Genomic DNA, 26847 nt, shown 5'->3' with positions numbered 1-26847 from the left:
GAAGTACCATACGATGGTGGTGGACCAACTCCTCGAAGGACTGAAGCCAAGATAACTACACTTGTAATACTACTCAATTATGTAATATAGCTAACATTACTTTAAACCGATCTCAAATAACACTATGTACTGATACCCAATACCTGCACCCCGGTAGCTCAAGGGTATTAGAAATATATAGCTCTACTCCAAAGCTTACCAGTGAACAAGTCACACCTGTCTGTGCAAAGTCGTAGGGTAGATAACGAGTAACTCCTGTCTGTACAAGGCTGTGAGAACAGAGACTAATGAGAATTTCACTCGTCTTAGTGCGAGAGAAGAGACGATGGTTGAAAGAATTGTATGTGTATGAAGGAAGGAGGAGGGAAAAGGAGAAAGAAAAGAGACGGTGAAGCAATTGCAGTTGAAGGAAATTGTCTGCTCAGGCTTCTACACCCTGTGAAGCAGGTGTCCCAGAAGGGAGGAATGATGGGTGGAGAAATTGACGCTGAAGGAAATTGTATGTGTATGAAGGCTAGAGGAAGTGTGTGTGAAAGAGAAAGAGAAGAGACACGAGGAAATTTTAGTTGAATGTCGGTCTCCCTGTAATAGTTCCGTGTTGCCTGTGTGAAAACGAGGCTCCCCTCTTGGGCCAAATCCTCGGTCCTCAATACTGGCCAGTAGCCTATTATTTGGGTGGCCTTAGTCCTGTGAGATTTTGTCTGGTTGCTTATTTGTGTGTATTGCTGTTGGCTTGTTTTTGGTGTGCTGTGGTTTTTTTTTCAGCTTCTGAAGGCCTACCTCCGACGTGCTTCATCTACCCTGATGCTTCTGCAACCCTCGATCGTAGCCCTGTCTAAAGGCCGAGATCATGGACATACAATGCCGTTTGGATGCTGCATTTCACTGAAGGGATTGTTGTGTGTGGTCTGCTCAGTTGTGCCTGGACTTTTCAGTTGGGATTTTTCTATCTTTTCTTTTGTGCCTGGATTTTTGGTTGTTTGTTTGTTTTTTGTCTTTTCCTTGTCCTTTACTTTAGGCGTTGACATTGTGGAAGACCTTTGTTATCTCGAGGAGGGTTGGGCCTCGGGAGGATCAAAGGGGGGATTGTTGTCCACCAGCAGACTTGGCATGACTGACTCCATTTTGTGCATACCGACAGTAACCCTCCACTTTTTGAAGGCCAAGAGAACAACTCCTTTTGTATTTTATGCAAGGCTTATCAACAGAATGTCTTACAAACTACTGTTGCACAAGGGCAATTATTAGATATAGGCTCTAGCTTACGCCAAGATACTAGTTATCATTGGTGGGATATTTTTACTGGATATTCTCCCTCTGCTACTAGATTCTTAAACTGGGTATTTCACCCTGTTCTTCTGTTATTAATAGCCTTTATCTGTTTGACTATATGACCTAACATGTTGAATTCGTAGATTCACTGTTTCCTTCTATGATCCTGTTTTCCTATCCTTCGCAGAAGTTATAACCATAGGGTGGAAAGTATTGGTGGGGTTGTTTACAACTCCTGCGAAGGATGATTATAACTTCTACACCTATTTCTTGTTAGGGGTTAAAGGACTGTTGATTACTCACGCAGGTGAAAGTAGTGTATAAAAAGGGTGTCCTTGCTCTTGAGGCTCACCCCGCACTGGGCACCTGGCCGGCTCATTGGGGCGGGGTGGACCCTTGGGAACAACGGCCCTTATGTCAACACAGATACAAAAATAACCAAAGCTTGTATAAACTAAGTTAGATAAGTTGTTTGTCTCGGACTATAAAACTGGCAAAGTCCCGGAACTCACTCGAAGCCTCACCTGGGAGTGGATGCACTGCCCAGGGATTTTCCTGATTCTAGAAACTCCGGGTGAGCTGTCCTGGGGCTTTCCAGCTGAAGTGTTGACCTGGATGTAGCAGATGAATTAGGATCGGTGATGCATGAACCCCTTTTCTGTTCTTGTTCTTTATAATTTGCTCTGGATTAGTATTTAGTGCTTTGCTTATTGATTATAATTTGTTATTGATTATTTAGTGCTTTGCTTATTGCTTTGCTTTGCTTATTGATTATAATAAAGCCTTTAATCTTTATAAAAGGCTCCGGCTGTCTCTACTTCCCAAACTCTTCTCCGCTTCCCTTGGCACAACAGTAATTGGATTTTAAGGCATGCCATCATCTGTTTAAACGTAAATGAGGGTAGGGGTGCTAGTAGCAGGAGTGGATCAAGAGTCCAATCCTGACTCTGCCATTTGTCTGCTGGGTGATCTTGGAGAAGTCACTTCACTTGTTTGTGCCTCTTTTCCACATGCAAAACATTTGGATTAAGATTGTGAGTCCCATGTGAGCCTAACTGTGGGCAACCTGATTAGCTTGTATCTACGCCAGTGCTTAGTACAGTGCTTGGCAATTAGTAATTGCTTAACCAATCAACCTACGCATCAGGCAAAAACTCCTTACCCTCGGTTTCACGGCTCTCCATCACCTCGTCCCCTCCTACCTCACCTCCCTTCTCTTCTTCTGCAGCCCAACCCGCACCCTCCACTCCTCTGCTGCTAATCACCTCACTGTGCCTCGTTCTCGCCTATCCCGCCATCGACCCCACGTCATCCTCCAGGCCTGGAATGCCCTCCCTCTGCCCATTCGCCAAGCTAGCTCTCTTTTGCCCTTCAAAGCCCTACTAAGAGCTCACCTCCTCCAGGAGGACTTCCCAGACTGAGCCCCCTCCTTCCTCTCCCCCTCGTCCCCCTCCCCATCCCCCCCGCCTTACCTCCTTCCCCTTCCCACAGTACCTGCATATATGTATATATGTTTTACATACTTATTACTCTATATATTTTACTTGTACATATTTATTCTATTCATTTTATTTGGTTAATACGTTTTGTTTTGTTGTCTGTCTCCTCCTTCTTGTCTGTGAGCCCGCTGTTGGGTCGGGGCCGTCTCTATATGTTGCAAACTTGTACTTCCCAAGCACTTAGTACAGTGCTCTGCACACAGTAAGCGCTCAATAAATAGGATTGAATGAATGAATGAATCAAAAGCAGAGGAACTTGTCTGATGGATGAATAGTCAACCCAATCTTCAGATCCCAGGAATTCCTAAAGCATACTTTTCTGATCCTTTCTCCATACATTTTGAAATGAATCAATAGAGCATTGAGATATTTCATTAATTTTTAAATGCTACAAAATTTTGGCCACATGTTCTGTATCTTTAGCCCTCAATAAATGCCATTAATTGATTTAGAAAATGCCCAATTTTACAGATGTCCTGGTCTCAGCATTTCATCTCTTGCTAACCTTCTACCTTCTGAGCTTGTACAGGTGTTGGCCATCTTAACTCTGAGAATGGATTTACTCTTCCATGGTCTTTCAAGCCATTAGAAAATAATAAAGATGATAATACACTAGATCACGGTGAATAAGCAAAGCCACTGACTTTTTGATATCAACAAAAAAATCACCTTACAAAATCAGAGCTTCCCAGATTCTGGGAAAATATCTTATTTTAACAGAATTCTCTTCAGGGCACCATTCATCTCTTTATTTTTCAGACTGTAGATCAGGGGATTTAGCATGGGAGTGAAGTGTGTATAGGAGAGAGAAAGCAGCTTCTTGCTCTCAGGAGTGTAGGAGAATTTGACATGGGAATAGTTCAAACTTGCAGCCCTATAGAACAGTGAGACCAGAATGAGGTGGGTTGAGCAGTGGAGAAGGCTTTGCGATGGCCCTTGGCAGAGTACATCTTCAGGATGGTGACGAGGATGTGGATGTAAGATACAATGATCAATCCAAAGGGGAGCATCAGAACGATAACAGTTCCGGTTACATCATACACCTCAAACGCGAAGGTGTCTGTGCACACCAGCTCTAAGAGAGGAGGGCCATGGAAGAAATGGTTAATTACGTGAGGCCGACAGAAGGGCAATGTAAACATCGTTGTAGTCTGTACTGTTGCCACAGGAATCTCTGATAGCCAGGAAGCCAGGTCCAGCTGTAGACAGAGCTCCCGGTTCATAATGAGAGAATAACGGAGTGGGTCACAGATGGCTGCATGTCTATCATAAGCCATCGTTGTCAGGATCCAACAATCCGAGGCTCCAAAAAAGAAGGAGAAATACATCTGGGCTGCACAGCCACCAAAGGAAATATTTTGATTCTTGGACAGGAAATTGTTGAGCATTTTGGGGATGATGGCAGTAGTGCAGCCTATATCCATTAGGGACAGACTGCTGAGGAAATAGTACATGGGAGTTTGAAAGGCAGGATCAACCGAGGAGACCAGCACTGAGAGGGAGTTTCCCATCAAGGCTATTAGGTATATCACAAGTGAAATCATAAACAGGTATACCTGAAATTCATGAAGATTGGAGAAGCTCAAAAGAATGAATTCAGTCACATGTGACTGATTGCCTTCCTTCATTTGTGTTGGGTTTTCTTTTAACAGTGCAAGTGCAGAAATATGTGGGCCCAAAATTTGTCTTCTCTTTCAGGAAAAAAATCAGTAGCAATGTTTTCAGAGTCCAGGTCTTGCCTACATGCATTTGTCAGCACGAGGCCAACCTGGAACTTGTTTAGTCCTGGATCAAAGAGGTGACTGTGGAATGTATGGTGTCTAAGTTCTCTTTGGATAGAAGCAATTTCAGGAGAGTGGGAAAGTGGTGAAGTTAGCCAATAATATAAGTTCCGCAAAGGAATGATGAGAAAGTGTTTCATTTTTATCATCACTTGCTAATAATGTTTATCATTATTTAGCCCTCATTTTCCCCACCACACTTTGTCCTATCAACTTCATACGCCAGGGCAAAGCCCACTAGGGGATTAAATAATCACAGCTTGTCTGCAGGGAACAAAGCACCTCAATACATGATTCATACATAGTAATCTCTTCAAATCCCCATCACACAACAGCACACACAAACCCACTTATACACAAACACACTTATACACATGCACACCGGCTGGGTACCTAACAATGACAAGGTGAACATTTCAGAAGAAAATCAAACAAAATGAAACAATGGGCTTCTTAGTAACATAGAGGTTCCCCAAATTGGTTCCCTATTCCCTGACCCCTGATCTACCCCCAGCCTTTCTGTGACCATACAGTAGACCATAAAGTAGATTTGTAGACCATAAAATAGATTTGGAAGACATATTTACACATATTTACCCCTTTCTCATCATTCCTTTGTCCCAGAAAGAGCCCTTATCGCCCAGGGACCATATCTTTTTAATAACTTTATTCCTGGTTCCCTATGTCTCTCTGTCCCCAATCCAATGATACATTCTAAGAGCAGCAAGACATTTATCTTCAACACATTGGATGATGGCACTCCATTTCTTGGAATTCTGCAGGAAAACTTATTACCATTAATATCAGATGAAATCTTTTGAGTGTGGACTTCACAGCTCTCTGCCACCTGCCTTCCTTCTAAGTCATTCTCTCCACTCAACTCAAGAAAACCAGTTCACTGTCCCAAGGCTTTCCACTTCATTTGCCCATGAGCAACATTTTCCCCCAAACCAGATTTCTGTCACTTCTTCAAGCTCTAAAGATTCCAATCCCTGCATGAGCTCTTCCCACAGTACCCCTTCCCACACTGTTCACTCAACTACCTACATATTCTGTTGTATTCGTCTTGTGCAATTGTTAGTTTAAAATGTTATTTTGAACACCTGGCTCACCTTATCTAGCATTATAAGATGTTCATTCTTTGGTTCTGTACCTATCTTCCTCACTAGTTTGAAAGCTCCTGGAAGGCAGGAGCCACATTTTATCCTCCTCTCATTATTCTACATACAGTGCCTACAACAGTGCATTGAACAAAGATGGTATTCACCAAGCACTGCTGCTAATCAATCAATCATATCGCACTGAGCACTTGGGGTAGTACAATATAACAGATTTGGTAGGATGTCACCTTCACACAAGGTGCTTACAGTCTAGAGGAGCTTACTAGTATTGTCCCATCCACCCTCCCAACATCACTGTGAGATTCAAAAGAACTTGAGTAGAAGTATGTTCCTCTTTTAAATGGGAGAAGGGGAAAAGGGAAAATGACAGATCTAGGATTAGAAGCCAAATCTGCCGTTTCCTAGATGCTTGTCCCTTCTGCACTATGTACTAACACGTGGTGAACACTTTATTGAGAAATTTACCTGCTTCTTGAAGGAGGATTGTTGTTTCCTGGTAGATTAGATAGGCTCATGTTCTAGATTATAAAGCCTCTCTGAAGTATTGTGGTGACCCCTGAGAGATGGTCTCCAGGCCATTGCTTTCAGCAAAGGAAGCAGTGGAATAATATGGAAAGCTCCTTTAAGATGTCATGCCCATGAGGTACTTGTATGTTTGACACTTGAAAAGTATTGTGAAATCATTGAATTTTTAATTGTGCACACTGGGGATAAAGTGTAAACTGTGTTTGCCTATACTTTTAGGGATTTTGATTTTCAAAATTTTGCTACTAAAGTGTGCTTATCTAAAAGGAAAACTTCATTCATTCAATCGTATTTATTGAGTGCTTACTGTGTGCAGAGCATTGTACTAAGCGCTTGGGAAGTACAAGTTGGCAACGTATAGAGATGGTCCCTAGACAACAACAGGCTCACATTCTAGAAGGGGGAGACAGACAACAAATCAAAACATGTGGACAGGTGTCAAGTCATCAGAATAAATAGAAGTAAAGCTAGATGCACATCATTAACAAAATTAATAGAATAGTAAATATGTACAAGTAAAATAGAGTAATAAATCTGTACAAACATATATACAGGTGCTGTGGGGGAGGGGATGGATGTAGGGTGGGGGGACGGGGAGGGGGAGAGGAAAGAGGGGGCTCAGTCTGGGAAGGCCGCCTGGAGGAGGTAAGCTTTCAGTAGGACTTTGAAGGGAGGAAGAGAGCTAGTTTGGCGGATGTGCTGAGGGAGGGCATTCCAGGCCAGAGGGAGGACGTGGGCCAGGGGTCTACAGTGGGTCTGGCGAGAACAAGGCACAGTGAGGAGGTTAGCAGCAGAGGAGTGGAGGATGCGGGCTGGGCTGGAGAAGGAGAGAAGGGAGGTGAGGTAGGAGGGGGCAAGATGATGGAGAGCCTTAAAGCCGAGAGTGAGGAATTTTTGCCTGATGCGTAGGTTGACTGGTAGCCACTGGAGATTTTTGAGGAGGGGAGTAACATGCCCAGAGCGTTTCTGCACAAAGATGATCCGGGCAGCAGCGTGAAGTATAGACTGAATTGGGGAGAGCCAGGAGGCTGGGAGATCATAGAGAAGGCTGATGCAGTAACCTAGTCGGGATAGGATAAGAGATTGAACCAGCAGGGTACCGGTTTGGATGGAGAGGAAAGGGTGGATCTTAGTGATGTTGCGGAGGTGAGACCGGCAGGTATTGGTGACGGATTGGATGTGAGAAGTGAACAAGTTAGAGTAGAGTCCAGGATGACACCAAGGTTCTGGACTTGTGAGACGGTAAGGATGGTATTGCTCTCTATAGTGATGGGGAAGTCAAGGAGCGGGCAGGGTTTGGGAGGGAAGATAAGGAGTTCAGTCTTGGACATATTGAGTTTTAGATGGTGGGCTGACATCCAGATGGAGATATCCTGAAGGCAGGAGGAGACACAAGCCTGAAGGGAGGGAGAGAGAGCAGGGGCAGAGATGTAGATTTGGGTGTCATCAGCGGGTGTCAGGAGTGGGATCCGAACCCACGCCTCCATCTAAATTTTTTGCCTGAATTTAAGCCAGGTAGAAAACAATTGGAATTTTTCATTGCATTCATGTTAGAAATACCATATAGGTTATAAATCTGAAACCTCGGTAGGAGTTTTTAAAACTTTATATTCATTTCTATCTTCAAACATTAGGTGCCTGGGTGAAAAAAAACTTGTTGAGAATTTGTTTGGGATGGTGGAATATTTATTTCTGATTATTATATTTAATATTAGCTGTTCAGTACTGAATTTTTCTTTAGTTGATGGAGAACAGACTGACTTTCCTATAGATTTTAAGATCCTTGTGGGAAGGGAACATGTCTCCCAATTCTATTGAATTGTACTTTCCCAAATGTTTAGTACAGTGCTCTGCACACAATATATGCTCAGCAGAAACCACTGATTGATTTTGGTCTTCAAATCTTTACAGAAAAATCATAGAAATCAACAGTAATATTTGGATTACAATGCCTGTAGGAGTGAGCTCTATAGCTAAACATGTATCATCACAAAAATTTCAGTGTGCTTTCCTAATGGACAGTATTGGTTCTCTAGGCACGAAAAATTATTCCTAGCAAGAGACAAAAGTTAAACAATGCTTCACACCAGCCCTGAAATCAGTGTTTTTTGTTTACCTGAACCAAAGAACACTCTTCCCTCTGGGTCAGGGAAAGTAACTCCTGACATATTCTGTTCCACAACAGAGAGTCTCACAAATCCCTCCCATCAGATTGAATTCTGAGAGATGAAGACATTAGTATATCTAGATACGAATGCTGTGATTATGTTTAAATTAACTAGTTGCAATCCTTAATGCCAATGTCAATTACTGGTGTCTACCAAAATTGAACAGACTCAAACACGGATAGTGCTTCTCCCATAATACTTTCAGGTTTCATTAAAGAAGTAAGGATTGGTGTACTTTAGATTGAGTAATAGCACAGGTAGTTCAAAATAATTGACAATACAAAACTGAGGATAGGCAGCCCAGCAATGGAGAATGGGGAGTTACTGCTTCAGATATCTCAGGTTGCAACATAGGATTAAAGTTGAAAGGAATGTACATGTTGCAGTTGACTTGAAAACCTGCTATACCCAATCCACCTTGAACCATTGAGTATTCACTAGATATTTTGTCCCCTATTAAGATTATTTGTTTATAAAGATATTTTCTGATTTTTTTCATGGTATCAGTTAAGCACTTCCTGTGTGCAAGGTACTGTACTAAGTGCTGGAGAAAATATAAGATAGGTTCAACACACTCCAAGATTGATTTCCTATCAATGTTACTCATTTTCCCAACAATTTGTTTACCTGGTGTCCAGCAAAACTAACTTGTGGCTTCTTTCTTAAATTTGTAATCTCCCTGAATCTTTGGTCTGTAGTCTCACTTTGGTGCCCTTCTCTTCAAGCCTACTTTTTAAATATTTTGCTAACTGACCAATTGTCAGTTTTAGGTTCCATTACACATAAATTGCTTTTGAATGTTTCACTTTTTTAGTAATTAGTTTTAATTTGAGTGGGTGTTAAATATTAATTAAAATATTTTTAGCCTGGAATACCAGGCTTCAGGTCTACCTTGTAACTAATGGATTTTCTTAGTAAATCCTTAGTAACTCTTCCTTAGAGAAATCTCAAAACAGCGTGGATCACCTAACATCTTCTGGGACATAAATCAGCCCAATGGTGATGTGATCTCTCCAATGGGTGGCCACAAACCAATGCTGACCATTGAACATCACCCGGGACTGATACCTGCCCAAGGATACTGAAGTTTATCTGCAAGGGGACCACAGACCAGTGTGGAACCTCGACCGTCACCCGGGACAGAGATCTGGCTGAGAATATTGAAATTTCTCTGCCCATTGGCCATAAACCTGTGCGGATCATCATCCATCTCCCAGGAAGCACACCTGCCTGAGGATCTCACCACTGAACAGCCACATTTCAATTTACCGTATGATAACCACACTCAAAACATGATAGGAACAACTTGGTCTAATAAATTGAATTGAGAAATAATGTAACCTAGATAGCCCATGAGCCTGGGAGTCAGAAGTATCTGGGTTCTAATCCCAGTACTGCCAATTGTCTGCTGTGATACCTTGGGCAAGGCAATTAATTTCTCTGTGCCTCAGTTTCCTTACCTTTGAAACTGCAATTAAGACTGTTAGCCCCATGTGGAACATGGACTGTGTGCACCTTGATTAGCCTGTATGTAGTCCAGTGCTTAGTACCGTGCCCAGCTCATAGTAAACACTTAACAAATACCATTTTTAAAAATTCTGGTAAGAGGACCTGAATAAACACTTGATTTCTAGGTGTTACTATGCAAAGGGATGGATTTTTTTTTCTTTTGGAACAAGACAAGTGCATGGTTTGGGGTATGCTGAGTTCTGACAATTATTAGATGGCACTTCACTTATGGCTTTGCTTTACAGATCAGGCCCAATAATTGGTATTTAAGACATGTCAGCATCTGTTTAAATGCAAATGAGGGACTATTCCCCAGAAGAAGAGCCAAGTGGTATGGGTAAGAGGAGTGGATCAAGAGCATAAGAACTTATCTGATGGATGAATAATCAACCTAACCTTCAACTCACAGGAACTCTTGCAGCATAATTTTTCTGATCTCTTATCCATACTTTTTAAATAAATCCATAGAACATTAACACATATCATTAATTTTTAAATGGTCAGAATTTTGACCTAATGCTCTGCACAGCTGAAACCCTTAATAAATACCATTATTTGATTGAGAAAATGTCGAATTTTATGGGTTTCCAAGTCTCAGTGACTCATCTCTTACTAGCCTTCTACCTTCTACGTTGGAAGTGGTGTTGTCCATTTTAATTCTGAGAACAAGTCTTTCCAATAGCCCAAAATATTCCCTGTACACAGTGAGCCCTCAGCCAGTAATAAAGATGGGATTGCACCTAGTAACGGTGCCTAATAAAAACCACTGATTTCTTGACACCTCAACAAAAAAAAGTCACCTTCCCAAATCAGAGCCTCCCAGATCCTGATAAAATATTTTTCAACCTAGAATTCTCTTCAGGTCACATTTCACCTCTTGATTCCTCAGACTTTAGATCGGGAGATTTAGCATGGGAATGAAGACTGAATAGGGGAGATAAAGCAGCTTCTTGATCTCGGGGGGAGGGGGGAGGAGGATTTGACTCAGAAATAGGTCGAACCCACAGCCCCAAAGAACAGCAAGATCACAATGAGGTGGGACAAGCAGGTAGAGAAGGCTTTGTGATGGCCCTTGGCGGAGAACATCTTCAGGATGGTGATGAGGATGCGGAGGTAAGATACAATGATCACTCCAAAGGGGAGCATCAGGACGATCACAGTCGCAGTTACACTGTAAACCTCAGTCATGAAGATGTCTGTGCACACCATCTCTAAGAGAAGAGGACCATCACAGAAGAAATGGTTAATTACATTAGTCCCACAGAGGGGCAATATAAATATCACTGTAGTCTATACTGTTGCCACGGGAATTCCTGATAGCCAGAAAGCCAGGGCCAGCTGCAGACAGAGCCTCTGGTTCAAAATTAGTGTATAGTGGAGCGGGTCACAGATGATGGCCTGTCTTTCATAAAGCACTGTTGTTAGAATTCAACACTCCCAGGGCCTCCCAAAACAGGAAAAATACATCTGGGCTGCACAGCCACCAGAGAAAATACTTTTATTCTTGGACAGAAATTGGTGAGCATTTTAGGGATGACAACAGTGGTGTAACCATTACACGTAAAGGACAGACTCCTGAGGAAAAAGTAAACAGGGGTTTGAAGGGCGCAGTCCACCATGGAAACCAGCACTAAGAAGAAGGCTTTTAGGTATATCACACAGAAAATCATAAAAAGAATGACCTGAAATTCAGGGAAATTGGAAAAATCCAAAAGAATGAATTAAGTTACAACTGACTGATTGCCTTCCCTCATTTGCATGTGTTTTAAATAGTAATCAATGTAAGTATAGGAATATCTGGGCCCAAAATGTGTCTTCTCTCTTCAGGAAAAAAAAAAAAATCAGTAGCAACACTTTCAGAGTCTTCCCTCCAAACAATTCTCAGCATAAAAGTGGATAGTTTGGTCCTTGATCAAGGTGGTGATTTTGGAATATATGGTGTCTAGGTTATCTTTGGCTAGAAGCAAGTTCAGGAAACTGGGGAAGTGGTGAAGTTAGCCAGTAATGAAAATTATGCAAAGGAATGATCAGAAAGTGTTTCATTTTATCAACACTTGCTACTAATATTAATCATTATTGAACCCATATTTTTCCCACCACATTACATCCCATCACAATCATTAATGAAATAATTAAATTAAATTTAATTAATCACCGCTTGTTTGTAGGAAACAAAGTACATATGACTACGTGCATAACTCCCACATAGAAATCTCCTCAACTCCCCACCTCACACGGCACACACACACACCCATATACATCACATACATAAACCCACCCACATTCAAACACATACACACATGCACATAGGCTGGGTGCTCATGTCCTTAACAATGACGGAGTCCAGGGTTTTCACCACAAAAAAGAGGAATAGATCATTTTACTGACCATAAGAAAGTTTTCTGTATGTACAGTGATGCATATCCTTGGTTTTCTTCAGGCTAATTATCAGTCCACAGCACTGGGCCAACTCTCCAAATTGATGTGTGCTGACTTGTAGTCCATTATTACCTTGGCCAGTTCAGACCTTTCACAATGATATTTTTACAGTTATAGGCGGCAGAATTGGCACACTGTAGCTGTCTCCTTTGAAACTGCCTCATCAAAGCCATCTGCTCACTCCTGCCCACTCTGAGTGTTAACACAGCATCACAAAAAAACTAGGCTTTTGCCATTAAATGAATGGTACCATGAGTCAGAGAAGTTAAGCCAATATTTCTAATGCTCTTGAAAATACAAGAAAGTGAGTTTAGAGGACAAATTAGGCATTCTACAATGCTCGAGGTGTTTCTTTCTCATACCTACTTGTGAACAGTGTCTTGGAGAACACCAATACCATCAGTAACATTTAATCAATAAACAAGTCAATCCCTCAGCTATTATGCAAAGCATCCTGTTTTCCCAAACCTTTGCCATTAACAGGGTGCTTCTAGTTGTATTTATGGGTCTTTTAGAGAGGAAGTCTCAGGTTACAGAATGAAAAATGTCTTGAAGACATTCCCTATACTCATCATCTGGACATGACAGATGAGTCAGATCAGTACCAATTTTCACCCCAGGACCCTTCTCAGGGCATTTTTTACCTCCTGATTCCTCAGGCTATATATCAGAGGTTTCAACATGGGGGTCATCGTCATGTAGAACATATACACCATCGGCTCTGATCCAGCGCAGAGCTGGAGCTGGGGCACAAGTACGTGAAGATCAGCGTCCCATATAATAGAACATTGGCTGTCAGGTGGGAGGTGCAGGTGGAAAAGGCTTTGTGTCTGCCCTCGGCCGAGTGGATCCTCAGGATGGTTACGAGAATGAATAGATAAGAGAAGATGGTCGAAAGTGAGACTGCCACTTCCAAACTCCCTACAGCAAAAATCAGGATTTTGTTTACACAGGTGTCAGAGCAAGAAAGGGCTAACAGAGGAGGGATATCACAGAAGTAATGGCAGATGATGTGGAAGTGGCAGAAGGATAGCCGGAAGGTAAAGCTGGTGTGGATCAAAGAACACAGGCTCTCTCTTAAAAAGGAACCTGCCAGCAGTTGGAACCATGTCTTTCTCGACACCATCGCTGGGTAAAGCAGAACGTTGCAGATGGTGATGTAACGGTCATAAGCCATGACAACCAGGAGCTGGTGAAAACGATGATGAAGCACAGCTGGGTAGCACATCCACTGAATGAAATGATTTTCTTTTCCACAGGAAGTTCACCAGCATCTTGGGGGAGATGGTCGAGGAATATCAGGCATCCACAAAGGATAAGTTACCGAGGAAGAGGTACAGTGGGGTGTGGAGTTGGTTGTTCTACCGTGACTAACCCCATCATCCACAGATTGCCCACTAATGTGGTGAGGTAGATACCAAAAAATAGCACAAAAAGTATTTTCCTCAACCTCAGGGACTCGGTGAATCCCTTAAGAATGAATTCCCTCACAACTATGTGATTGTCCTCAGCCATTCAGAAGCTGCGATCTGGTGGAACAAATCTAAAGGTAATAATAATAATTATGGTATTTGTTAAGCGCTTACTATGTGCCAACCACTGTTCTAAGCTCTGGAGTAGATACAGGGTAATCAAGTTTTCCCACGTAGGTCTTACAGTTTTAATCCCCATTTTACAGATGAGGTAACAGGCACAGAGAAGTTAATTGACTTGTCCAAGGTCACATAGCAAAAGCTTGCCACTCAAAGGAAAGGTATTTATTATTGTGTTGTACTCTCCCAAGTGCTTAGTACAGTGTCTGCTCACAGTAAGGTCTCAATAAATGCCAATGATTGATTAATTTTAGTAGAAATTGAGATTCCATACAGGTGAGAAAGGAGGAAAAAGTAAAAGAAATGACAAAACCTCAATTTTACTTATTCGGATGGGTAGTACACACAGAGGACCTGGGTTCTAATTCTGACTCTGCCACTTGACTACTCTGTGACCTTGGTCAAGTCACTTAACTTCTCTGCCTCAGTTACCTCATCTGTAAAATGGGGATTAAGACTGTGAGCCCCATGTTGGACATGGATTATGTCCAATCTGATTAGCTTGTATCTACTCCAGCGCTTAGTGCAGTGCCTGGCACATAGTAAGAGCTTAACAAACTCCATAAATAAAACAATGATAATAAGATAACATGTCTAATTAAGTGATTCAATAATTATTGAGCATTTGCTATTGAGCACTTGGGAGAGTACAATACAAAAGAGTTGGTAGTTACTTTCCTTGCCCATAACGAGTTTACAGTTTAGTGTCTCTGACCCTGCTTTTTCTAGAAACAAGCAAGCCCCTAGAAATAAGGTTTTTACTACAAAATAGAGAAGCAGAATGGCTCAGTGGAAGGACCCCGGCGTTTGGAGTCAGAGGTCATGGGTTCAAATCCAGGCTGCACGACTTGTCAGCTGTGTGACTTTGGGTGAGTCACTTAACTTCTCTGTACCTCAGTTACCTCATCTATAAAATGGGGATTAAGACTGTGAGCTCCCTGTGGGACAACCTGATCACCTTGTAACCTCTCAAGCCCTTAGAACAGTGCTTTGCACATAGTAAGCGCTTAATAAATGTAATTATATATATATATTTATTACTCTATTTATTTATTTATTTTATTTGTACATATTTATTCTATTTATTTCATTTTGTTAATATGTTTTGTTTTGTTCTCTGTCTCCCCCTTCTAAACTGTGAGCCCACTGTTGGGTAGGGACTGTCTCTATATGTTGCCAACTTGTACTTCCCAAGCGCTTAGTACAGTGCTCTGCACACAGTAAGTGCTCAATAAATAGGATTGAACGAATGAATGAATTATTATTATTATTACTATTATTAGTGGAAAGAACACAGGAGCAGAGGAACTGGGTTCTAATACCATCTCTTCCTCTGTCTGTTGTGTAACCTTAGGTGAGTTACTTAACTTCTCTGTGCCTCTGTTTCCTCAACTGTAAAATGGTGATTCAATGCTTAGACTGAGTGTCCCATGTGGGACAGGGACTGTGTCTGACCTGATTACCTTTTATCTACCCCAGAGCTTAGAACAGTGCTTGATACATGCTGGGTACTTAACAAATACATAAAGAGGTATAAATGTAGCAATTTATACACTATGTTTTTCTTGACATTGATCCATGATCATTTCTCCATTTCTATTACCAATTCTGATTACATTTGGAAAGTCAGGTAGACTTAAGGCTATTTGGTTTTTATATCAATGCTCATTTGCCTTTTTCCTCCAAGGAGGCAGCGTTTCCTAGTGGAAGGAGCATGGGTCGGGAGTCAGAAGGAGCTGGGTTCTAATTCCAGCTTCTCTACCTGTCTGCTGTGTGACCTTGAGCAAGACATTTAATTTATCTGTGCCTCATTTACCTTATCCGTAAAATGGGGAATAAGATTATGAGTCCCATTTTGGGACCTGGACTGTGTCCAATCTGATTAGCATGTATCTACCCCAGTGCTTAGTACAGTGGCTGGCACACAATAATCGCTTAACAAATACCTAAAAAAAGGAAGATGATCCAGCTGTATTTCATGAAAGAGGGGTGGCATATTTATTACAGAACATTAGCCTTAAGTCTCATTATGGCTTTTCTACTTTTGTTTGGCCCCACATGCCGACAGCACTTTTTTATGTCTGGAAAGTTTCTGTTAAGGAACTGATTCAATTATAGTTAGTCAATAGCATCCGTTGCACAACAAATGGGTATAGGGGTTTAAAGGTGTTCAGAGTGGTATTCTAAAAGGCAATCAAAGCATGGTTCCTGCCTTTGAGAAGTTCTCTGTCTTCCAGTAGTTTTTGTTGTTGTTTTTTTAAATGCAACTGGACATATTTAAAATAGCACATATCTTATAAGTGTCTTACTTTTGACTCTACCAAATTAGTTTGCCAGTTTAGTTGTGAGGACTTGAAAGGTTCAGTTTGAATTTTAATTTAGAAAATATTTCTCAACATGTCCAAGACTGAACTCCTCGTCTTCCCTCCCAAACCCTGCCCTCTCCCTAACTTTCCCATCTCTGTTGATGGCACTACCATCCTTCCCGTCTCACAAGCCCGCAACCTTGGTGTTATCCTCGACTCCGCTATCTCATTCACCCCTCACATCAAAGCCGTCACCAAAACCTGCCGGTCTCAGCTCCTCAACGTTGCCAAGATCCGCCCTTTCCTCTCCATCCGAACCACTACCCTGCTCGTTCAAGCTCTCATCCTATCCCGTCTGGACTACTGCATCAGCCTTCTCTCTGATCTCCCATCCTCGTGTCTCTCCCCACTTCAATCCATACTTCATGCTGCTGGCCGGATTGTCTTTTTCCAGAAATGCTCTGGGTATGTTACTCCCCTCCTCAAAAATCTCCAGTGGCTACCAATCTATCTGTGCATCAGGAAGAAACTCCTCACCTTCGGCTTCAAGGCTGTCCATCACCTCGCCCCCTCCTACCTCACCTCCCTTCTCTCCTTCTACAGCCCAGCCCGCACCCTCCACTCCTCTGCCGCTAATCTCCTCACCGTGCCTAGTTCTCGCCTGTCCCTCCATCAACCCCCATCCCACGTCATCCCCCGGGCCTGGAATGCCCTGCCTCTGCCCATCCGCCAAGCTAGCTCTCTTCCTCCCTTCAAGGCCCTACTGAAAGCTCACCTCCTCCAGGAGGCCTTCACAGACTGAGACCCTTCCTTCCTCTCCCCCTCGTCCCCCTCTCCATCCCCCCATCTTACCTCCTTCCCTTCCCCACAACACCTGTGTATATGTATATATGTTTGTACATATTTATTACTCTATTTATTTATTTTACTTGTACATATCTATTCTATTTATTTTATTTTGTTAGTATGTTTGGTTTTGTTCTCTGTCTCCCCCTTTTAGACTGTGAGCCCACTGTTGGGTAGGGACTGTCTCTATATGTTGCCAACTTGTTCTTCCCAAGCGCTTAGTACAGTGCTCTGCACACAGTAAGCGCTCAATAAATACGATTGATTGATTGATTGATTGATTGATTGCAAGAGCCCTTCAATTTTCTGACCTGTCACTTACATATGATCTTATTCATTCATTCATTCATTCATTCAATCGTATTTATTGAGTTCTTATTGTGTACAGAGCACTGAACTAACCACTTGGGAAATACAAGTTGGCAACATATAGAGACGGTCCCTACCCAACAACGGGCTCACAGTCTAGAAGGGGGAGACAGACAACAAAACAGAACGGGTGGACAGGTGTCAGGTCATCAGAATAAATAGAAATAAATCTAGATGTGCATCATTAACAAAATAAATAGAATAGTAAATATGTACAAGTAAATAGAGTAATAAATCTTTACAAACATATATGCATGTGCTTGTGTGGAGGGGAAGGAGGTAGGGTGGAGGGGATGGGGAGGAGGAGAGGAAAAAGGGGACTCAATCTGGACCTCCTGGCGGAAGTGAGCTTTCAGTAGGGCTTTGAAGAGAGGAAGAGAGCTAGTATGGCGGATGTGCAGAGGGAGTGCATTCCAGGCCAGGGGGAGGATGTGGGCTGGGGGTCGATGGTGGGACAGGCAAGAAAGAGGTAGTGAGGAGGTTAGCGGCAGAGGAGCGGCGGGTGCGGGCTGGGCTGTAGAAACAGAGAAGAGAGGTGAGGTAGGAGGGGGCGAGGTGATGGAAAGCCTTGAGGCCGAAAGTGAGGAGTTTTTGCTTGATGGTTTTGGTTGACTGGAAGCCACTGGAGATTTTTGAGGAGGGGAGTAACATGCCCAGAGCGTTTCTGCACAAAGATGATCCGGGCAGCAGTGTGAAATATAGACTGAAGTGGGGAGAGACAGGAGGATGGGAGATCAGAGAGGAGGCTGATGCAGTAATCCAGTCGGGATATGATGAGAGATTGAACCAGCAAGGTAGCAGTATGGATGGAGAGGAAACATCTTGGTGATATTGCGGAGGAGAGACCATCAGGTTTTGTTGACAGATTGGATGTGAGGGTGAATGAGAGAGCGGGGGTCGAGGATGACACCAAGGTTGCAGGCTTGTGAGACGGAAAAGATGGTAGTGCTGTGTACAGTGATGGGAAAGTGAAGGAGAGGACCGGGTTTGGGAGGGAAGATAAGGAGCTCAGTCTTGGACATACTGAGTTTTAGATGGCAGGCAGACATCCAGATGGAGATGTCCTGAAGGCAGGAGGAGACCCGAGCCTGAAGGGAGGGAGAGAGAGCAGGGGCAGAGATGTAGATTTGGGTGTCATCAGTGTAGAGATGATAGTTGAAGCCCTGGGAGCAAATGAATTCACCAAGGAAGTGAGTGACTGTAGATAGAGAACAGAAGGGGCCCAAGCGCTGACCCTTGAGGAAACCCTACAGTAAGGGGATGGGAGGGAGAGGAGGAGCCCACAAAGGAGACTGAGAATGAATCTTAGGCAACCTTCCAAGAATAAATGATTCTAAATAATGCCAAGATTCATTATACAATGTATGATATTGCTTATAGGCATTTTTCCAAACGTTTTCTACACGTTACCTCACCCATAATGAATTTGCAACTGACTATACTGAAACTAAAAGCTACATTGAGGAGCAACTAAGACCCACTACACATGATTTCAGTTTGCCAACTGATTAAGGAGATGAGTCGCTTTTAGTACTGAAAATGGCTTCTCCTACTACCTCAATAGAAAGACTGCTTTGCCTTTGTTACTAAGGAAAATCATTTTTTCCTTAGGAAATATTTGAGGATTCCTCCATTTCTGTTCATTCCATATACAGGTCTCACCCACTTCTTCCAAGTTCTTGTCATCTCATTTTTCAAATGCTCTTCACTTAAATAAGGCTATGTTACTAAATCTTTCAAACTGCAAAATGACAGAGAGTGACAATAATGTTTTAGTGATTTTAGTGATTTAAAATCACGAATTTCACGATTAATTGTTTCATTTAAATGGGTTATATTGGACTTATAAACATAATTTGTTCCTTAATTCCCGCTGTTTATATTGGTTTAGTTTTCACTTGCAGCTCCTGTGGGCAGGGAATGTGTCTACCAATTCAGTTGTGTTGTACTTTCTCAAGTAATTAGTAAAATGTTCTGCACATAGTAAGCACTGATTGACTGACTGATGTGCTATTACCTCTTCAGTCTGTCCGACTTTTGAAAGTTAGATAGCAGTAGGATCAACAAGCACATGCATCTAAACAGAAGCAAGGAAATATTGAAACTTTTAAATGAGTTCTAGTTCGTTTTTTGCTCATGACTATTTCAGCAATAAAATCAATGGGACTCAAGCTCACAAATGAAGAAATTTTATTAAGGTTAAAGTGTTTAAATACTAAAATCATTTTGAAAATAAGGGGTGTGTGAATACCATCCTTATATCATTCATTCATTCATTCATTCACTCAATCGTATTTATTGAGAGCTTACGGTGTGCAGAGCACTGTATTAAGCGCTTGGGAAGTACAAGTTGGCAACATATAGAGACAGTCCCTACCCAACAGCGGGCTCACAGTCTAGAAGGGGGAGACAGACAACAAAGCTAAACATATTAACAAAATGAAATAAATAGAATAAATATGTACAAGTAAAATAAATAAATAAATAGAGTAATATATACATATGTACATATATACAGGTGCTGTGGGGAGGGGACGGAGGTAAGGCGGGGGAAATGGGGAGGGGGAGGAGGTGGAGAGGAAGGAGGGGGCTCAGTCTAGGAAGGCCTCCTGAAGGAAGTGAGCTCTCAGTAGGGCAGTGAATGGAGGAAGAGAGCTAGCTTGGCAGATGTGCAGAGGGAGGGCATTCCAGACCAGACGTGGGCTGGGGGTCGACGGCGGGACAGGCGAGAACGAGGCACAGTGAGGAGGTTAGCGGCCAAGGAGTGGAGGGTGCGGGCTGGGCTGTAGAAGGAAAGAAGGGAGGTGAGGTAGGAGGGGACGGGGTGATGGAGAGTCTTGAAGCCGAGAGTAAGGAGTTTTTGATCCTCTTTAGAGTCAACCTTGGAATCTGCATTAGTTCTCATAACAATCAATAGTATTTTACTGAGGGCTCACATTACTAAGCACTTGGGAGAGTACAGTGCAAATGGAGTCGGTAAACGTGTTCTCTGCCCACAATGAGCTAACATGATACTAGAACTGTACAATTAGGACTGCCCATTCAAGAAGGCTATGTATAAAATCTGCTTAACTGTCCACACTGGCATTGCATTCTTTCCTAACCATTTGAGGAACTAATAATTTATTGTTTCAAAAAACCCCACCAACTACCTCCTGGTGCTGAATTGCTACCCTAGAGAATTATCCACAGAATCCCTTTAACATCCCTAGTGAAAAAGACCATAAAAATCCCTCGGATTCTTTGGTCTCAGCCCCACCACTCAGCCTGACAAATCTATCCTTAAATCTGGCCTTTGGGCCTTTCTCTCCCTGTTTCAGTTTAACACTAATAATGGGAATCCATTTATCTACCACAGAATCTCAATCTAGTCCGTGTCTCTAATTATACAAACAATTTGCATAGAAGCAGGGTTTCCTAGTGGAAAGAGCACAGACCTGGAAGTCAGAAAGATCTGGGTTCTAATCCCGACTCCACAACTTGTCTGCTGTGTGTCCTGGGGCAAATCACTTAACTTCTCCAGGGCTCAGGTACCTCATATGTAAAATGGGGATTAAGGCTGTGAGCCTCATGTGGGAATGGGACAATGTTCAACTTGATTAGCTTATATCAAACCCAAGGCTTAGTCCAGTGCCCGGATCATACTGAGAACTTACCAAATATATGTTTGACAGAGGTTTACCTTATTTGTAGACAATCAAGACAAAAAGTCAGTCCCGTTTACTGTAAAAATATTGAGCTTTTCAAAGGTCCCCGACTTGGACAGCTGTGATCAACTGACCTATTAAACCATCAATATTGCAAATGCACTGTAATAAGGGAAATGTAAATAAAATAGTAGTTCCAGAAATGCAAAGAGATTTCCACCTCATATTTTTTTCCTCAACTATTATATTTTCTATGGAAGCAATTGCACTCTACCAAGCACTTAGTACAGTGCTCTGCACACAGAAGCACTCAGTAAATACCATTGATTTGGTAAGGTACTTATTTCCATCCCTTGCCATTACACCTCAATCTGGCAAAAGGTAGAGAAGAGTAGGAGGTTTCTTGTTACTTGTTTTTTTCTTAATATAAATCCCCATTGCTAAATTGTCCTTACAGGCATTAGACAGTATACAGTAGTGTCTAAGAGGCCACCAGATGGCGCTAACATACCTTATACCTAGGACACGCCACTTTGTCATTTCCAGCAGAGAATCAATCAGCACTGACAAATTAAATCATTTTCCACTATCTCCATCAAATTTTCCCGCCACAGCGATGCTTTCACTATGCCACCATAACAGTATAGAAAGCACTATAACAAGTGGTATTAAAATGTATTTTAAGTAGTAACCTGAACTAGGTCATAAAATTGATCTCATAATTTGTGAGTTACCAGCAGTTGTGGTAATGTCATAGTGGTAGTACTTGTAGTAGCAGTAGTATTTCTCAAGTGCCCACAATGTTCAGAGCACTAAGAACTGAAAATGAGTATACAAAAGGGAATAAGATATAGACCTGTTAGGTGTAGGCTATATTATAGATTGTAAACTTGATAGGTGTAGACTATATTATAGTTGTAAACTGCTAGATAGGGAACTCCTTGATGGCAGAGATAATTATTAATTCAACTGTACACTCCCAAGCACCTAGTACAGAGTTCTACGCAGACAAAGTATTAATTAATTAATTAATTAATTCAATTACATTTATTGAGCGCTTATTGTGTGCAAGGCACTGCACAAAATGCCTGGAAGAGTACATCAAAACAATGTAATTGATTTATTGATTATCGATAACCTGTTAAATAACCTCACTTTTCTTCAGGAATTTTGTCAACCCACTGTGACAATGTGCTGACTCCATGAATAAATTCATAATCATTCATAAGAAAGGGTTTGCAATTTTTTAATATATCCTGATGGGTATGCCTCAAGAGCATAATCATCTGTACATAACAACCCCTAGACGACTGTTTCAAAGACTTTTAATGATGCTCATAGTGTGATGCGTTGGAATATTTAAAATCATAGATAACCTAAATTCAGTAAAATACCGTAAATTTTTCTGATAATAAGATGGAGCTGAAATTAGTTGTAAAGTCGTAAGAAAAAGGAAATACCTTAGTTTTTGTGCATGATTCATTTTCTTTTATTAAAGAATCTCATCCAGTCTTTGCCACACATACCATTCAAGAATTAACCTCGGAAATAATTTATTTCTTAATTCAATTAGGTTCTAATTATGTAGCATTTAAAATTGTAATTTAAATCTACTTCACCCACAGTACAACCTGGCAGGATGCATTATCATCATCTCCTGGGGAGAAGGCTAAAATCACCTTTTCTTTCCAGAAATTGATTAGTAAAATGACATCATCATCAGTGTTGCTTCTCTGTATTCCTGCAGCGATCAGTATTGTCGCCCTTGAATGATCCACCGTCCCTATGACTCAAGCTGGAAATTCATCCAAAACTTGGTGGTATAGCAGAAAATCAAAGCAACAATTTAATTATTCCATTAGTAGACTGTGTACTTTTTTTAAGTGGTGTAACATGAACCCCAGGTGAAATATATAGATAGATATAGATAGATAGATAGATAGATAGATAGATAGATAGATAGACAGATAGATATGCATGTCCAAGACGGAACTCCTTGTCTTCCCTCCCAAACCCTGCCCTCTCCCTGACTTTCCCATCTCTGTTGACGGCACTACCATCCTTCCCGTCTCACAACCCCGCAACCTTGGTGTCATCCTCGACTCCGCTCTCTCATTCACCCCTCACATCTAAGCCGTCACCAAAACCTGCTGGTCTCAGCTCTGCAACGTTGCCAAGATCCGCCCTTTCCTCTCCATCCAAACCGCTACCCTGCTCGTTCAAGCTCTCATCCTATCCCGTCTGGACTACTGCATCAGCCTTCTCTCTGATCTCCCATCCTCGTGTCTCTCCCCACTTCAATCCATACTTCATGCTCCTGCCCGTATTGTCTTTGTCCAGAAACGCTCTGGGCATGTTATTCCCCTCCTCAAAAATCTCCAGTGGCTACCAATCAATCTGCGTATCAGGCAGAAACTCCTCACCCTGGGCTTCAAGGCTCTCCATCACTTCGCCCCCTCCTACCTCACTTCCCTTCTCTCCTTCTACAGCCCAGCCCCCACCCTCCACTCCTCTGCTGCTAATCTCCTCACCGTGCCTCGTTCTCTCCAGTCCCTCCATCGACCCCCGGCCCAAGTCATCCCCTGGGCCTGGAATGCCCTGCCTCTGCCCAACCGCCAAGCTAGCTCTCTTCCTCCCTTCAAGGCCCTAATGAGAGCTCACCTCCTCCAGGAGGCCGTCCCAGACTAAGCCCCCTCCTTCCTCTCCCCCTTGTCCCCCTCTCCATCCCCCATTTTACCTCCTTTCCTTCCCCACAGCACCTGTATATATGTATATATGTTTGTACATATTTATTACTCTATTTATTTATTTATTTTATTTATACATATCTATTCTATTTATTTTATTTTGTTAGTATGTTTGATTTTGTTCTCTGTCTCCCGCTTTTAGACTGTGAGCCCACTGTTTGGTAGGAACTGTCTCTATATGTTGCCAAGTTGTACTTTCCAAGCGCTTAGTACAGTGCTCTGCACACAGTAAGCGCTCAATAAATACGATTGAATGAATGAATATGGAGGAAGGATTCTCTTAGGGAGGATTTGGCTATAGACTGACTATGGGGAGCAAGAGAGGAATCATGGACAATTGTAGGCATTAGAAATGGGGAGGATAGCTGTGCTGTCAGTTGTGATGGGAAGTTAGGTGGAGGAGAAGAATTGTGTTGGATATATATTTCCCTTGGTACTCTGCATCTTCTAGATGGGTTTACCAAAAGAAAATATAGTATTTCAAGAACTGGGATAGAATAGAATCCAAGATGATCTTTGCTATCTTTGAAGAAATTAACTCCTCAACTCCACAAATGCTCCCTGCCCAGAACTTGCCTGACTTTAACTGTGTGGTTACCAATGTCTATTTCCAATAATCAATCAACCAGTCAATCAATCGTATTTATTGAGCACTTACTGTGTGCAGAGCACTGTACTAAGCGCTTGGGAATTACAAGTTGGCAACATATAATACCAGTGGCAAGGGAAGAAAATATCACCTTATAATAAGTTGACCTCACTCAGAGCTCAGAAACAGTAGACTGAGATGGAACGGTGGCAGAGGTCAAACAGTTAACTAAAATGGAAATTAAGAGCATGAGACAAAGTTTCTGGATGGACAGCACAGTCACCCAAGTTAGGTCCAACCCCCAAAAGGCACTGGCATAGACTAAATACTTAACAAATGCAACAATAATTATTATTATTGTTATCTTGTTTGGTTCTGATAGAGAAGCAGCGTGGCTCAGTGCAAAGAGCACAAGCTTTGGAGTCAGAGGTCATGGGTTCAAATCCAGGCTCTGCCAACTGTCAGCTGTGTGACTTTGGGCAAGTCACTTAACTTCTCTGGGCCTCAGTTGCCTTATCTGTAAAATGGGGATTAAAACTGTGAGCCACCCCATGAGACAACTTGATCACCTTGTAACCTCCCCAATGCTTAGAACAGTGCTTTGCACATGGTAAGCGCTTAACAAATACCATTATCGTCATCATTATTATTATTACACGTACAAATACAACAATTATTATTATTATTGGTTTTTTTGGTTCTAATGCTTTATGATACTACTGGATAGAGAACAAGCCTGGAAGTGGATTCTAATACCAGCTCCATCACTTGTCAGTATGTAACTTTGGGCACGTCACTTAATTTTTCTATGCCTTGGTCACCTCTCATGTAAAGTGGGAATTAATGCTGTGAGCCCCATGCAGGACAAGAACTGTGACCAACCTGATTAGCTTCCATCGTCCCAATGCTTAGTACAGTGCCTGTCACATAGTAAGAGCTTATCAAATATCATTACAAATGGGGCAAGTTTCCAGACTCTCTCCCTGGAGTCTTCCCAGGAAGTTATTATCTGGACCTTAAAGTGCCTTTAAATATATGGAGCTATTCAGCAAAGATTGTCCCAAGACAGATTCTGCTCTGAGCATTAGCACAATGAAGGATGGGAGCTACCGGCTTAGTCTCATTGAGTGTTTTCTATGCTCAGACCCAACGGGATGAAGAAAAAGGTCAGAGAGACTTTTTACCTATCTCTCTCATGAAAACTGGAAGCTACTTCATACTCGGGAACTCCAGTTGCTAAGAAGTTGCTTCTATGTAAGTACTTCATTTTTTTAAGCAAGTGAACAATCCAGCAGTGCTTTCTATGTAGCCCTGAAAACCTTTAATGTTTCCCAAGAAAGGAGCTGGCAAACTGACCAGAGAACCACTGAGAAATCCTTCAGTAAGATGGATTACTTTTTGTCTTCTAGTTCTAGGTATTGTCTTTTTATAAAATGGGTTTTGTTCATTCATTAAATCTTATTTATTAAACACTTACTCTGTACAGAGCACTGTACCAAGCGCTTTGGAAAGTACAATACAACAATAAACAGTGACATTCCGTGTCCACAATGACTTTTGTGTTTGAGTACAACTGAGTATTTCCTTGTCAAGCACTGATGTGCTTTCTTGGATAAGAGATACATTCTCTTGGGATAAAATTCCATTCATTCTAGCATTTATCTGCTGGGAAATTCTCACAAGATCCTTGAATGTCATATATATATATTTTGATTATAGCACAGTAGATGAAGGTCTGTAAACTGTATCTTTTGCTAGGCAAGTCATCTGGACCAAAATAACGTTTTGGGTTTGAATTAACCCCTTTCTATGTTAGCTTGGTATCTTGTGTACATCATCCTCAGACTTTGTCAGAAAAGAGCCGAAACATTTGAAACAATATCAATCACCCTTTTTTTGTTATGCCCAAAGTCAGTCAGCTATGTACAAAGAGAGAATTGTAAAAACAAAATGCATTGCTTCTATTTTAACGGAATCCCAAAGCATATCAACTCCTCTGAAGTCTACCAGTGACAGAAAAAGATAATTTATATATCACTATGTAATTTCTTCCCAATTAAAATGCGAATTGCTTCAAATGAGCCAAAAATGTTTTGTTTCAGCTGGCTACAACTAATAGAATTAGGTAAGGCACCTGAGACTTTTATATTCATCTAAAAGACATTGGCCATTAATTTCCTTGATATTTTTTCCTAAGTACAGGATTTGAATGGGGCTCATTTTGCAGAATGATGTCACTCGAAGGACAGATGTGTTGAATAGGGAGGTTATGAAAATTTTAATTTGAAAGCTCCCAGTTTTGCCATCTGCTGCAGTTTGGCTTTTAGGCCTAGGTGAGAAATCAAGTATAATGAAAACTATTCCAACTTTGTACATATTATTTATGATATTTCCTTTTGCAATCATTACAGATAAATATTCTTCATTCACAAGATGG

The 26847-nt window shown here is 41.8% G+C and overlaps 2 protein-coding genes across 2 annotated transcripts; both read right to left on the bottom strand.

Annotated features, from left to right (window-relative positions):
• Positions 1-1567: 1567 nt before the first annotated feature.
• Positions 1568-4399, bottom strand: LOC119924055 (olfactory receptor 10A7-like). The gene is made up of 3 exons (XM_038743136.1): positions 3720-4399; positions 1797-1883; positions 1568-1667 (listed from the first exon to the last, which is right to left on the bottom strand). The coding sequence occupies exons 1-3, from the start codon at positions 4397-4399 to the stop codon at positions 1568-1570; spliced, it is 867 nt and encodes a 288-aa protein (XP_038599064.1).
• An 8609-nt stretch (positions 4400-13008) lies between these two features.
• LOC119924054 (olfactory receptor 1019-like) lies at positions 13009-25677 on the bottom strand. Its single transcript, XM_038743135.1, has 4 exons — positions 25595-25677; positions 19445-19504; positions 19156-19168; positions 13009-13545 (listed from the first exon to the last, which is right to left on the bottom strand). Exons 1-4 carry the CDS (start codon positions 25675-25677, stop codon positions 13009-13011), a joined length of 693 nt encoding a protein of 230 aa, XP_038599063.1.
• Between the last annotated feature and the right edge of the window lie 1170 nt (positions 25678-26847).

The sequence above is a fragment of the Tachyglossus aculeatus genome, unplaced genomic scaffold (assembly GCF_015852505.1).
Source record: "Tachyglossus aculeatus isolate mTacAcu1 unplaced genomic scaffold, mTacAcu1.pri scaffold_78_arrow_ctg1, whole genome shotgun sequence".
NCBI classification, from domain to species: domain Eukaryota; kingdom Metazoa; phylum Chordata; class Mammalia; order Monotremata; family Tachyglossidae; genus Tachyglossus; species Tachyglossus aculeatus.
This window is presented reverse-complemented; position numbering and strand designations above follow the sequence as displayed.

Coding starts and splice junctions, on each gene's coding strand:
- LOC119924055 (XM_038743136.1), bottom strand. CDS start 4,399: ATGAAGGAAGGCAATCAGTCACATGTGACTGAATTCATTCTTTTGAGC. Junction 1,884..3,719: donor CTCGTCACCATCCTGAAGAT/GTACTCTGCCAA, acceptor TGCTACATCCAG/GTCAACACTTCAGCTGGAAA. Junction 1,668..1,796: donor GGCAGTGCATCCACTCCCAG/GTGAGGCTTCGA, acceptor GTTGTTCCCAAG/GGTCCACCCCGCCCCAATGA.
- LOC119924054 (XM_038743135.1), bottom strand. CDS start 25,677: ATGAAGTACTTACATAGAAGCAACTTCTTAGCAACTGGAGTTCCCGAG. Junction 19,505..25,594: donor AGTTTTCATGAGAGAGATAG/GTAAAAAGTCTC, acceptor GCTTCTGTTTAG/ATGCATGTGCTTGTTGATCC.